The following is a 15,400-nucleotide window of genomic DNA, read 5'->3' as shown; positions in this document are numbered from 1 at the left end:
AACCTCTCCCAGCCGTGACTGCGTCTGTGGACGTGGCCCTCACTGCTTCTCTGTGACGCGGCCCAACCTGACGAACGCCATGTCACCGTAGTTTCTCCCAAACCCACACCTGTGAGCGTTTTCCTGCTGAGGGGGCCCCTCAAACTCCTCCTCGTCAACCCCTGGTCACTTAATAGATGAATACTTAATACTACAGTTCTTCCTGTTGCCAAATTCTTTCCCAGAAAATTCATCAGTAAGAATATTGATGAGGAGGGAGAAGCTTGGTAAGTCCAGCCCTTTTTCTAATTTTATAATCTATTTATGTTCTTATTTTTATTATTACTTTTTTTCTTGATTCTTTTTTCTAATTAATAAAATATAAACCTAGTTCACCAAACAGTAATTTTTTATAATATAGACATTTAGAAACATGTATTTCTCTAAGCAAAACTTCAGCTATTTGCTAAGTAGTCTATTTTAGTATTTTAGATCAATTCCCTGATCTAGTTATTTAAGGGATTATTTAAAAGTCTTCATGTGGTTTCACCATTTTAAAATATGTGTCACATACTTCCAATATTATATTTTGATTGTAACATTGTATACATACATACATACTATATATATATTTACTGAAAAATTTTCATTATCTGTAGCACATAGTAAATATTGGTTAAGAATTTGATTACTTCATTTTTCTGTTTCATTGTGCCATTATTTCAATCAAGCCTCTCTTTTATAGCTGTATTACTCAAAATCTGACCTTTTTGTTTTCCAAATATGCCCTTTCTTGATCTCTCTGCTTTCTGGATTCAAACCGACTTTTTAAGAGACCGTAACTAGACTACCTTCCATATATTTGAGAGAGAGGGATATATTTGAGCCCAGTGTTTACAATTTAAGCAGGATTAGAGATGCAAAAATATTCCTGGTGGATCCAACTGTATTGTTTTTTTCTTGTTTACTCCAATTGATCACGTGTTTTATGGAAAATTTAGTCTGTATATAGGTAATATTATATGTGGGTGATTTTATGTTATCAAATTTTTAGTGTTCATAAAAGTACTAAAACTAAATGACTATTAGCTCTCTCCCCTTTTCACTCTGGCCTTCAGGAAACCTGACGATAACTTTCTGCCCAGAGCCTCGTTGCTCTAACAGCTATTTGTTATGTGACTTTAGTATTGTCTTTATGCTGTTTTCCACAGCTCTGAATTATGTACATTTTCTTTAACTCACCTTAGCTTCCTTACAGAATAAGGCACGTGACAGATAGATGTTCTGGGAAATGACTATTCTTTTTAGTGGACTGTGGCAGACACTGAGTTTGAAAGGTAACCCCACCAGTGCATCCTAATTTTCTATGAGATTTCTAAACACTTGTATGATTATTCATCACTAAACAAACTCTACAAAGTTGACGTCCAGCCTCCTAAGCACCCACAAATGTCTGAATCATATGACAAGAAAGAAAAGAGATCTTTCTACCATCACATTCACACGCTCAGTCTAACCTCTCTCCTCCCTAACCCACAATTCCATCCCCTTCCTCCATGTCTTCCCCTTGATAGTCTTAAAATTAGTGGCATTAGCTACTTCTCTTTTTCAGGTAAGTCCTTCAGCAATCTTTTGTACTGATGTGTCTGGAGCAGTGGGTTTCTTTTGGTGGATTTGGGAAAAAGCATTCTTTTGCTACCTTCAAAATGCAGGCTATCTCGGCAGAGTAAAATGATCTAATGTAAGAATCCATTATATATATTTCCACAGTTTTGGATCAGGTACCCTTGTTACCTTTTTTCATTGAAAGCTCATTCTTTAATCTTTTTAGCTTTTATGAGTTGACTTTTTGTTTTTCTAGTTTACATACTTAAAACATACTAATCGAGCGTTTCCATTAAGGATTAAATATCTTGGCAGTTCTAAATGTTCTCAATTTATGGAATAAAGCAGTTTTTCAAATCAGAAAAATCTTTCCCAAGCATTTCATTAAATTATCAGTTTCCATACAGTTTGTCTATTTCCTCTGACACCCTTATTCACCATAGTGGAATTATGTCTTTTTTTTTGATCCCCCCCAAACATCTTTTCTTCTTACTCTTCTAAAAGGGTCTCAATTTCCTGTTCAGGAATTATCTATACTCGGTCTGCATAGGATACCGAATTCAAAGTCTGTGGAAGACTTCTTCTATCATATCCTCTCTTTCATTTCCCAAGACTGTCAAGGTGCCACATGTAACCAAAATTGCCAACTGACCTCTTTCTTCTGGGACTTTGTGTCCTTACAACGTTAGAAAAAATAGTGCATATTTATTATTAATCCTAGGATGTCCCAGAGTGACTATTGAGCTGCAGATCCTCTGTGGCAACTTGAGAGTGTTAGTTCTAACTTGTTCCTCAGCCTTCTCTAGGAGTCTGTAGTGTCAGTATATTCCATTACACTCTCTTTCTGCTCAACATAGCCACTGCTTTCTGTCATAAAACAAATAATAATCCGTGGTAATTTCATACATGCTACCTTCTACGTGCATCTTCCTTTGTGATGTCCTGTTTTGCATTTGCCAATTTTCAATATCATTTTTGCTTTGATTTTTCTTATGCTACAGTGGCATTTTCCAAAATTTGTTCTGGGAAACTATATTTGTAACTCAGTGTTAGCGGATGTTACATTAAAAACATAAGAGAGGAAGTAAGTATGGAAGACATAGGGATAAATAAAATCAGTTTCTTTTTCTGTGAATTGTGAATTTCTAAGAAAGAATGCAGGATGTAGCTTTTTCTGGATTTATTTTTAGTACGTATACAGATACAGATTTATCCTGCCATATCTCAAGAAACTAGTGAGCTGTAGAACATAATGGATAATGATATTCTAGGTACTGCTATTCACTATATCTCCAATGAGGGTTTTAGTTTCCCTCGAACTTATAATAGAGCAATACTATCTCTTTATTTTTAATACTGATCATTTAGTATTTAGTATTCATCTTATTTCTATCCCATCTGTTTGTAATTCCTATGGTTGTCTGCATTTCTTATTTAGACTCTGGAAGTCTTGTGGATTGACTTTAAAAAAAATAACATGACAAAATATTTTAACTGAGTTAGGACATTTTAAGTTTTTGAATATGTCCCTGTAATCAAAGTGTTTGTCAACAAGTATTTCACGTTTCTATTGTTCTTTTGGTAGGCTTCATTAGACAGTTAGGTAGCATGAGTTAGATAGAGTTCCACTGACATTCTTGATTATTATTCAGTGTTTCTACTTGTAATTTTCCTGAAGCATGTAACACAAATCAGTGGTATTTCCTCTTCTGTTTTTGCAATATAAACTTAAGAATCTTGAGCTTATACCATTGTGGACTTATATACTTCTGATGGTGATTTATAAGATGTTCTCAGAATACTCCTGAGCCACAGAGATGAAAAGAGAATGTTAAATTATGATGATTTAGTAGCCCCTCTGTGAGATAATTTAGGAAGATGAATTTTCCTAGACTGTCTTAGTAAATATCTTGATCCACATAGAAGAGTATGCAGTATAGAACTTTCTCAACAATCTGAAACCAACTAATTCATAATTTGGCCATGTTGATGTTCTTTCTATTAAATGACTGCCTAATTTTTTACTGTGATATGGAGACAAATAGCTTAGGCACAGACTTGGGGTAAAATAATTCTCCTCAATCACATTCCTGAAAGCCAGTCTCCTGAGTGCACTGGTCAAATGAAAGGCAACTGACAGTGATGAGATAACTGGGAGGAAGAAACAGGAGATGATGGTAAAATAGTCTAATACTGATCATTTCCCACCTGGCAATCCCAATTTAGAGAATAAACACATTAACTGGCTGGTTATAACTATATTATTCAAAATACAGAAATACTAGGAACAACCCAACTGTGCAACATTTAGGGAATAGTTAGCAAAAACAAAGCTGAGAAGATGAATCCTTAAGAACCAAAATTAACACATATTCTACAGAAACATAGGAAAGTATATAAAAAAGGAAATATCTAAAGTAATTTTTATTAAATTAAAATAAAGAAAATCTAGATATAATAAAAACAATGTTTTGCTCAGGGATAAGGACAAAGCAAATGTACTAAAGAATAATTATTTTCGGTGAAGGTGTTTTTGTAGTCCTTTGCTTACTAAAGTTAGCTAAGTATAGAATTTAAAAATACCCTTACAAGATCTTAGGCAAATGATTTTACCAATAAACTATAATATCTGTAGGTATTATATTTATATAAGTATATAAATATATATGCCTATAATAAGCATACACACATATAGAAATAAACACTTGCATATAAACTTAAGGCATTGTTATGAGTGAAAAAAGTATCTTAATTAAATATGATGTATATTTAGAAGAAATACGTAATTGTTTCTCTTTGTACGCTCCATTACCCTATCTGAGCCCAGATACAGAATGAAGCATCCTTAACTCGTCCAAATTGTCTCACTCCCACGGAACTGATGAAGAAAGTTAAAATCAAGGTCATCTTAAGCATGCCATGTCAAAAACAGGGGGAATACGCAGGCACTGAATACTCAAAGACAAGTACTCTAAAAGCAGTTTTTTTAGTTAGAAAAAACAGTGGTTAATTTTAAGTATGAGTTCTTAAAAATATGGATTCCCAGGTTTAAGGGAATAAGAGGGATAATGAGGAACAGAATTTAACACATAAACAGGACAGATATGGGGAATAGAGAAGCCATCTACGGACTTTTAAAATCTCTGAGGTAGAATAAAATCTAAGCAGAGAGAGAATGTTAAGATTGTGCAGGCTGTTTTGTTATGACTAGGAAAGTACCTGAGAGACAGAAACAAAGTAAAACAGCCTTTCTCATTAAACATTTATTGTTCTGCTTAAATTTGTCTGAAGGAGCGTAGAAATGCATAAACTACTACACCAGGTAAGCTCCACTCCTCCCCTAGCCAGAGTGTTGCGGCTAACACAAATCTGATCGATACGCAATTGAAATACAGGACTGTTCTTCCTTGATGTCAGCTTTTAACACTGTCGACATGAAAGGTGAGGCCCAGTCCAGTGACTCTTAGTGGACACTGAGGTTGTCATTCATAAAGTTGTCCAAAACTTTTCAAGAAAATAGAATCTGTGCTCTTCGTGAGCACGATACAAAAACCCCTTCTTAATCTATCAACTAAAGGCACTCCTGCTTTGCTCTGAGCAGTGGATCATTAATTAGGCCTCAACCCAGGGCAGCACTGTACACAGGGATACCGGCCTACGGGACTTCTCGCTGGGAAGCTGGGTATCTCCCTTACCCCCTCAACTTCTTAAAACACTGTAATTTTTGTATCTCACTTGCCAAGCTTTCTTAACTTTAAAAACTTTTTATTAAGTGAACATTTTACTAACATTAAAATAGTATTTAAAGAAACAGATTTATCCACAAGCCTGCCACTGTGCTAAGCCTCTTTACTCTGTCCACAGGCATATATAATTTGTAGTTGTAATCACACCACACATAACATAACGGAGCCAGGGTTTTTTAAAGGCATTGCTAAACATTTCCTGACAACATGTTCTGCCAGACTTTCCCAGTGTGCTCATATAATTAGTAGATATTATAAGAAATTTAGTGTATGCTAGTGGCCCACTGAAATGTGAAAATTTAATAGATGCTGCAAAAGACATATTTTACCCAGAAAATATAATTTTAAGACACTTTATACTTCCCATATATATGCTGCTTTTCATCTTACCTCTTCTCCCGACAGATAGTAGGCTGAGAGTAGTCCACCAACAAAGCGTATATTTACTTCAAAAACAGAAACTTCAGCATTCTGTGGAAACAAAATAAAGGCAATTCACATACATATGGTAGTACACAAACGAGAAAAACATCATGATAAAGTTGCATTAAATATTTAAATTTTGTTCAATCTTAAGTGTTTGCCCAGAGAAATTTATACACAAGAGCAAAAAGCCCTGTCTTTTAAGTGCCAAAAATACATGTAGATAGATAAAATCATTTTGACTTTTAAAATAAATAATAAAAATATTTCTAAAATAAAGTTATTTCCTCCCTCTATTCAACAGCAGATACACTATTCAATATTCTCAATGCAGGTGCAATAGACCCAGGACATTCTATTTTTCTATTTGTGTCCTTTTACTCATTTGCATGCTTTTCTTCCTGAAGGGCCATTCAGACTCTTTATACTTTGGCTGGTAGTTCAAAATTATTCTAGGATTCTTCTCATATCATGTTAAAGGAGCACAGCTAGAACGCAAACAGGGCTTGAAGGGAGGAAGGTATATAGCTCAGTGGTAGACAGCACGCCTAGCATACACGAGGTCCTGGGTTCGATCCCTACTGCCTCCGTTAAGATAAACAAACAAACCTAATAACACCCCACCCCTCAAAAGAACAAAACAAACAGGATTTCAAGTTGGAGGAGTTGGGTTCTAGCGCTGGTTCCCAAATGTTGTCTGTGGCCTAGGATGGTCACGTCTCTCTGAGAAGAAAGTTCATCTCTGCACAAAAGAGATAATAATGTGTTGCACCTTGCTAAAACTGCTCTTATTTACACCATAATAGCTTGTTTATGTTATTATTACAAAGTGCTATATCCTGTGCTAATCTCTTCACATGGACTATGTCTTTTTAATCCTGATACCAACCCTGTAAAATGATGACTATTCTTATGTCCATTTTACAAATGGAGAAACTGAGATTTATAGGGGTTACTTCGGCTTTTTTAAGGTCAGACAACTAATATGTGGTTGAATCAGGATTTAAACTTGAGTACTCGGATTCCTGGCCTAGGGCTCTCTTATCCTGACTCCTGTATCACCTCACATGATAATGTATCAAGTCCCTTTATTAATGGCCAGAAATTGAGGCATATAATTAGTGATTATTGTCAATACTTTTTATTATTTTACAACATTTGACTACTACATGGGATTTTTCCTACATTCTGTTTAGCACGTGTAATCCACAATAGATGTTAGGTACACTGCAAGCTTTAGTTAACTTCTTTTCTTGTTCATTGGGCCTACTCAATAATTGTTCACTTTTGTCTAAAATAAAGCCATTCACTGAAATCACAGAGGCAAACAGCAAACTACACTATATGGAGTCAATATCCAGCTGATGAGCTTAGTCAAAATCATCTGAGCTATTATTTCCTTTAACAAACATTTATTGAGCAACTACTATGTGCCAGGAACTATCCTAGGTTCTAGGAACATGGCAATGAAGACTCATAAGGTCCTCAAGCTCATGGAGTCTACATTTTAGTGGGAGAAAACAATTCCAGAAGAAAAAAAAGGAGATATATTTTCATTTAATTTCTACATGCTCTCTCTAAAAAGGTATAAAGCTAAGTAACTGTTAAAGTTAAAAAACGTTTTCAAAAAATTCTTAAAAAAAGGAAGATTATGAAAATTACTTAGGAAAGAGAATTATTGGGCCAGTATTAGGCAAAAGCATCATAATATAAGACTCTGGTGAGTTTGTTTAATTGTATTTCATAATCTATAACATGCACATAGTATAATTTGATTAAAAGCATTTTTATAGGTGCAATTTATCTGTGAGGTGTACCACTCTCAGTATTGTACAAATATTGGTAAAAGCTTTAATATTCCACAAAATTACTGATAAGGAAAAAGGAAGGAAATTGTTAGTTTATTTTGGTTCACATAGCTATACTTCTTATGTCTAAAGATAACAAAGTCTAATAATAAAATCTAATAAATTTAAACCCACAAATCATACCACTCTCAATTTGTACTTGTGTTTTTCAGTTTTTAAACCTAAGAACAGTCTTCCACATTTCTGCCTACTGAAGTCTGTTAAGATGATTTCATATTCTTATTCTGGCTTTCAGTCCATTTGATAGGTATTCTTTTCCTCCTAGGAAAACTTTGGATAATCAGGACTTTTATATGGACATCTGATAAAAATTATTGCAAGGTAGAAGACTGAGCCATGTCAGACACCACCCTAAAAGTATCTTCAGCAAGATGTCAGTCACCCATTGGGTATAGTTGTTCAACCAGTTATTGATCCAGCAATATATTCTAGATAGAACCTAAGTTATATTTATCTTGCTCTGTCTGTAAGATATTGGGAGATGATTTTGCCAAGTGCGCCATGCTCAAAGTCAGGTGCTTTGTCTTTTGAATTTCATGGATCTAATAGTCTGGTGAGCCTGTCCAAAAAGCACATCTGGCTTGTTAATAAATCCATGCAGTGATTGCTGTGTCCTTGTCTTTAAGAATCTTGCTCAGGAATGTCACATCATCGTTGGTCGTGCTCAGTGGTCATCATATATACCTTCCTTTGAAAAGCAAAACTACATTTCAATTCCCAACATGTAATTTTTTCTCTTTTCTTCTTTTCAAAGTTAAATCTAAATTATTCAGAAACCTTAATTTGATAGCTCTTAACTTTCTGGGCTATATTATGTTTTAGGTCAGAAGACTGAAATTTAGACACTTTAGGTCCCTGTTTACAGATCCTTAGATGAAAAGAACTAAGCAAATAAAAACGTAAGAAATTGGTTGGCTAAACTGGGGGCGGCAGACCATAAAAACAGCCCCCTAGAGTCAGGAAGAGCTGGTTCAGAAGCCGGCAGATTGTGAGGTCCCAGCCAAGTCACGTATTCTGAGACTTGATTTCTCATTTTTAAACAGGGACAATGCATTCCTTACAAGAACACAAGTACTGTGAACAGTGCGTGGCACAGGTAAAGCCCTCAGTGAAGAGCTGCTGACATTAATATTGCACAGAAGCTCAGCTTCCATTAGCTAATAAGGCCTAGCTTCCACAGGGGTTACTGGAAAATCAGACACTCCAGAATCATAATATTATAAATTCTATAATGCAAACTGATATATCTTCTCTGACCCTCATGGGAGTCATGTTTCTCAGAATCCTCTTTTGAAATACAGTATCCTGACCAAACCTCCTTTTGGGCTTGATATGCTTTATGTGATACCTGGATTTTCAAAAGTGAGTTCCTACAATCTGAGAATTTTAGGCCATTTTTATAAACTTTTGATTCTGATTTCCATAAACTTACTAAATTCAAATGAAGATATTCATCCTATTAATATTCATGCAGGATCTTTTAAGATGTTCTAAAACTTTTCCAGTGACCTACTCTAATGACAGAAGAGGGATTAGGGCAGGAAGAGGATAATATGTAACGGACGGGAACCCCAAACAGCCTGCAACTCTAAAATCTTGTGTGACTTATCCTAACAATGTGAATTGTATAGTCTTCTTAATCTGTGTTTGTTTTAAAGTGAAATTAAGTTCTTTAAATCTTTATGTAAAGTTGCATCCCAGGAATATGACCCACTGTAGTCTGCGGCTTCTACTATATAGTTTCAGTATATATAGAGTGCCAGTTTGGAAAGTAGATCCAGACTTCTATTTAAATTGCACACATCTGTTAATCAATATCACAACTGATGAGCAAGGGGAAGTTGGACATTTTTGGGTTAAAGGTCTCCCAACAAAACAACGTAGATTGGAGATATTGCTCTTTCATTTTTGACTTTCCTTCACCAACAGCATTTGAATCAAAGAACATACTTGACCAGAATCACACATAATATGGTATAGTGAAGTTTACATCTAAAGTCAAGAGGTGAGTATTGTGAAATCATGAAAAGACTAGGCCTCAGTACTAATCGCTCATATTGTCTTGGGTGTCTTAGACTGATAATTTCCACCTTAAGTTTGTCCCTTTCCTTAGTACTGCTGTTGTCTCATTTACTATACCTGTATGTAAAATTATGAGATATAGGATTAAAGATGGCTAAAATGGAAAAAAGAATTTAATTCAATAAACCATTGTGTATGGCTCCCTCCCACAATCTTTAACATCATTCTCCATCTTTCTACTGGGAAGGCACCCTTCATGAGCTTATGGGCATGAAGAATCTAACCGTATCTGGACAAGAGGGAAAGTGAACACGTCAACCTGTTTCAACCTGAGTACCTAAAAGACCAACCTTCTTCTACTAGACAAGATAGTATTTTCAATAACTCAGAGAAATTTATTAGGTTTTTTTTATAGGCAACTTATTCACCAAAATTATCTATTAAGTAATACATTTTAGTAAGTGAAATACCAGGCTTGACCATTAAAATAACAAATTTAGGTTGTGGAACAGATTCAGCCACAGCTTCTTTTTGACTGAGGAACTACAAAGGCACAAGGTTTCCTTGAAGAATGGATATATTGTTTCCTTGAACCCTCAGGCCTTACGATAATTGTTTAGAATCAAACTTGCATCAAGTTTAAGGGACTCTCCTTAATTCTTAAGATTCCACACAGCATGACAGACCTGACTGATTGCATCAAACTGAAAAAGACTTCTTGGAAAAGAAATTTTATTTTCAGAAATATCTTAATCCTATTCTGAGTGTTTGATCCCAATTCTGAGAGTTTTTTTTTTTTTTTTTTAAGGGTAAATTCTCTGAGCCCTGAATTCAGAGAATACTTCTTTGCTAGCTACTCCTCCAGTCTTCCTCTTAGCTTTCTACTCAATGAACTACAGGTGAGGAATAAGCAAGCATTAATAACAACTGCCCCACTACAACTCAGTGCAATAGCTATGTTTATTAATAACTGCTCTGCTACTAACACACGTGATAACTATGCTTTCCCTTACTGAGAACCACTGGAAACAACACAGGACTTGTCATTCATCAAAGACAGGTAACTGCCTATGAGATCTGCCTATGTTTAGGCTTAGCGTACACATTTATTTAAAAATGGTACTTCAGAGTGTGTGTTGTACTAACATTTTGAGGATTAAAACTCCTTTTAACAGATTAAATCACAATATTAAACAGTGTAGCTTAGAATAACCTATGTCTTGGCAATTTTTAATTTCATATTTAAGTAACATGATAAACCTCTTCAGATGAACAAAGTGCAAGTTCTCTGGGCCACAAAGTTAGGCAAATCACCATCTTCTCTCTGTCAATAGGTTGGTTTTACTATGCAGGTCCAGGGAGCCCTCAAGTAGAAGTCCAATCCATCAGTAATTACAATCAGAGGAAACAGCTCAGTATCCTTAGAGCTAAAACCCAAATCATCAACCTTGGCAGACTCCAACTAGCATTCAAAGGGAAAATACTACATAATTCCATTGGACAGGATAATTAACTTAGTTATCTGCACCGTCAGGTTGCAATGCTGCTCTAAAGCAGACCTTTTGCAAGAACAATACTAAGGCAAAAGTCACTTCTTTCATGCTCCTTGGCATGGAGCTCTGGACTAAGCCAAGAACTCATTCAGGCATTTGAGGAGATCCAAAGTCACTTCTTGAGGTCAATTTACATCCCTTGGATAGGGAATCCTACAGCTTATTTTTCTAAAAAGCAGGATGGCACTCCAATTGGATGAGACAGTAAACAGGATCTTAAAAAAGTAAATTTAGTTTTGCCACCAATACCTCTGTTATCTAAAACATACAGTGTTCATTACAATCAAAAGCACAATCCAGGCACTTGCCAAAGATCAGTCTCATTGTGTTCCTAGTGTCTGGAGCAAGCTCACCATCTATCCCTTGTCACTCTCAAAGCTCAGCCTCTCATACAGAGATATCAGTTTACCTCAATGAAGAAAAATGCTTAATGATAATTTTAATATAGCTTTAGCTATCTTATCTGGAGAAAATTTCTACATATTCTATAAAATGTATCATGGAAGGTAGTTTCCAACATTTCTCATGTAAGAATCTAGGTAATTAATACTATTTTTAAGTGACAGTAAAGAGGAGAAAGTTTGGGACTGAATTTGGAAACACCCAAATATGTAATTTTTGATCATTTGTCCTTATATTAATGATCTTCCTGTATCAGAAGCTACCACAAATCTGTTCCGGAAGTAAGTTAGGTAAAAACAAGTAGATCAATTGCACTTGACTCCAGATCATTTCTAACTATATAAAAAAATGACACAATACAGCTACCCTTGCACCCTGTCAGCTTGTCTTCTAGCTGAGTCTACCACAGTTTGTCAGGAAGCAGGTCAAGATAACAACTTCTCAATCATTTAATTCATATGTATTGAATACCTACAGAACAACGTACCCTAATGAGTACATTAATTGATGTTAAGATTACATGCCTAACCTTGGAAGACTCAAATTCTCTGGCTGCCTATGCATTTCTCAACTCTGTACTTCCTCTCCAATAAAAACAGGGTCGTTGAGTTAGTCAGACCTTGTTCAAATCACAGCTCTTAATTGGTGTATGATTTTGGGCCAATTAGTTAACTACCTCTTCATCTAAAAAAATAAGGAAAATACCACTTAACCTGTATTGTCATCACAAAGACTAAACCAGATAATCTATGAAAAAAATCACCTAGCATAATAGTTGGCATCAGTATTCCATAAACAGTAATTTCCTTTGTCCTTTCTTCATTCCTTAAAAAAACCTGGCCCTAGCTAGGCAATCTGACTACTTTTCCTGTTGGACTATAAACTCCATGTGGGTAAGTACCTGACAATAAAAAGGTATTTAGTGAATAATTAATACATGCATGAGTTAATGAATGAGTAATGAATAACCAAGGATCTGTTTTATTAGAGTCTTTGTCCTACGATTACTTTGAATTAAAACCAGAAAACTCATCCACTGGAGTCTACTCTTAGAATTTTCTGCCCAAACTTACGTGCCCCTACAGATACTTGAAATAAATACAAAGCTCCACCTGAAGCCATTGATCCTACACATTATCCCAGTGATTTGTTTTACACCAGTTATTAAATCCATTTGAACTTTGAACCAAATATGCAAATTCAATCAACTTGCTATGCCTTAATTAAAAGAAAATGAGTTTTAGTTAATGACAGTGTGAGCCAATAAAAAACATTTACTTTACACCTTTAAGTGATGCAAATTGAGTATTTCACATATAAACAAATTTATTTTTGACGGTAAGATTTGCTAATAGGAGCACCACAGGATAAACCAACTCTTAACAACAATGGTTCTATTTCAGTTTCATTCTTATTTTTCCCTTGCAATAAATTTGGATGCATTAATTTTTTTTTTTTTTGCAATACCCTCTGTCAATTAAAATACTTTATCAGGAAAAAGTGTTAATTTGAAAACAAGCAATAATTTACCCACAATGAAATGATACTACATATTATCCATAAAAATGTTTTCTCTGTCTTTGCTTAAGTTTTTCCAATTTTTCCTTCCTCCAGATAAATGGAAAAAATTTTTCAGTGTTTTCAGAAGAAAAACTGTGTAATTGTTAACATAATCACTTGAATCTCTGGGTAGAATGAGTGAATATAAGACAAATTCTCATATGGGATATAATAAAATCAATTGGAAAACTGTAAGATGAAGAACTTTAAAATGATTACAAGAGTAAATCAATGTAGCTGTCCTGAATTTATATTTGTTATTAATTTTAATATGGAAAGTACTATCATTTGGATGTTATTGATAAACTTCTATATTTTAAAGGAAAATATGGCAATATCCAAAGAGACAACTGCAAGAAATGTTTTAAGATCTCTCACATTAGGAAGAATCTAATAAACAGAAATTTGAGACCTGTGACTATGACTTTTAAAAGTATATTTTAGAGGGTATAGCCTAAGATGATCAATAATAGTTCTAAAATGATATTTTACACATCTGTCAACTAATTGATAAAAATCTTATAAAAATACAATTTTAAATAAATGAGGAAACAAAGCTCAGTATCTTAGCAATCACTCAACAGCAGTCCAATCCCTTTATCTTACAAGTAAGGAAGCCAAAGAATTTGCTCTTCTTCTTTCTACACAGTCTGATATCCCCTATTAGGTTCCCACTGCTTCCTCACAGGTTCCCACGGTCCACGGAACACATTCACGACACCTGGTCATGGTTGAGACCATGCCAACTGCCTTCTGTCACCCTGTTCATCACCTTGAGAGGCCTTTGTGCTTGGTCCTTTTAAATAAATGATTCCAGAGTTTTTCAAACTACCACTGGTCATGAAAGCAAAGAACTGTTGCAGTATTCGGGGGGCGGGGGGCAGGAGTCAGGGCAGCAAGGCTATAATCATCAAACAAAGGACCTGGACACTATTCAGGTCTAGTGTCACTGAAGTCTACTTTCCTGTCTTTCAACATGGGATCCTGAAGGAATCTAGTTTCCATTCGCCTACCCTTCCCAGAAGAGGGGGTGGAGGAGGCAACATAGTCTCTGTTTTCTACCCTCCACGCAGCAAAAGACAAGTCCATAATTACTTACTGGTGTGTAGCTGGATTTTCTTACAAATAACAAGGATTCTCTTATATATAATGAGGCAGGTCAGAGGTATTATGAAGAAAGAATAAACCCTCAAAAAGAAACATAAATTTTTTCCCATTGCCTTTAATTTTTCACACTCAGTTCTATTGGTAATACCCAATATTATCCACAGGTCATATCCAACCAAAGGGCTGTAGAACCTTAGCAAATCACCCACTCCTTGGGCCTGTCTTCTCATGTTTGAAATAAAAAGACTGAACATCTCAATCTCCAAGGTCCTTTTATACTGGAATACTGTCTCATTTACAATCTAAATTCAGTTATAAGGCAGATTAGACATAGATTCATCTGCTTGTCTGTTAAGGCAGTGCTCTCCAAAATGGGTATACACGGCAATTAATTAGGGGAGTAGGAACAAAATATTAGAACTTTTATATATTTTTTAATCCAAAAGGATAGGACAAAGACTCAGCTTTATATGCTCTTCCTGAATATTCTGAATGACACTGGTGTCTTCCCTTGGTCTGTAGAAGAACAAGAGCTCCACAAAGCAGAGGGAGCATCAGGGAAGCACTCTTGGTCCATTCTCAACTTACAGCAAGTTTCTTGTGCTTGATCATGGGTTTTTACAGATATTATCAAATGCTTACCAGATAGACGAGAGGCTTACAAGGATTTCTGCAAAGTAATCTCAGATTAAAAATAATACCAATAATGCAAACATAAGTGAATGACTAAAACACAGCAGGGCCAACACTTTTCTTGAAACAAGCTCTTTGTCAACCTCATTACGATGAGCAATGATGATGGAATTAGATTAGCTCTGACAAGCTGTAGTCCTCCCAAGTCAAAATTATCAAGATGTATTAGAAGAGTCCACTATCCTTAATTCTGAAATTTTCATTGGTGTATAATAGGCTTTGAGGTTTGTTAAAAATGATAATACATAAGTAAAATTTTAAAAAAAATTTCCAATATATGTTGACAAAAATTTATACTGATAAGGGTATATAATTAACATAGCTTAGCGCCTTCTTTATGGGGAAGTGGTTGCAGCTGCAACTGGATGCATGTGGAGAGTTCACATAAAGCTGCTTCATAATATTACGGCCTCAGCAACCATTTTGTTTGGCCAAGTGGCCT

At 35.2% G+C, this 15,400-nt stretch overlaps 1 protein-coding gene across 2 annotated transcripts in view; it reads right to left on the bottom strand.

Moving 5' to 3' along the window:
* The window catches only part of MAN1A1 (mannosidase alpha class 1A member 1), a 151,483-nt gene that overhangs the window by 94,076 nt on the left and 42,007 nt on the right, over positions 1–15,400 (bottom strand). For both annotated transcript variants that reach the window (XM_074368421.1, XM_074368422.1), the window contains exon 5: positions 5,721–5,801. In XM_074368421.1, coding sequence (XP_074224522.1) covers positions 5,721–5,801 — 81 coding nt within the window. The remainder of the gene's footprint in view (positions 1–5,720; positions 5,802–15,400) is intronic.

This window comes from Camelus bactrianus, chromosome 8, assembly GCF_048773025.1.
Source record: "Camelus bactrianus isolate YW-2024 breed Bactrian camel chromosome 8, ASM4877302v1, whole genome shotgun sequence".
Lineage (NCBI taxonomy): Eukaryota > Metazoa > Chordata > Mammalia > Artiodactyla > Camelidae > Camelus > Camelus bactrianus.
This window is presented reverse-complemented; position numbering and strand designations above follow the sequence as displayed.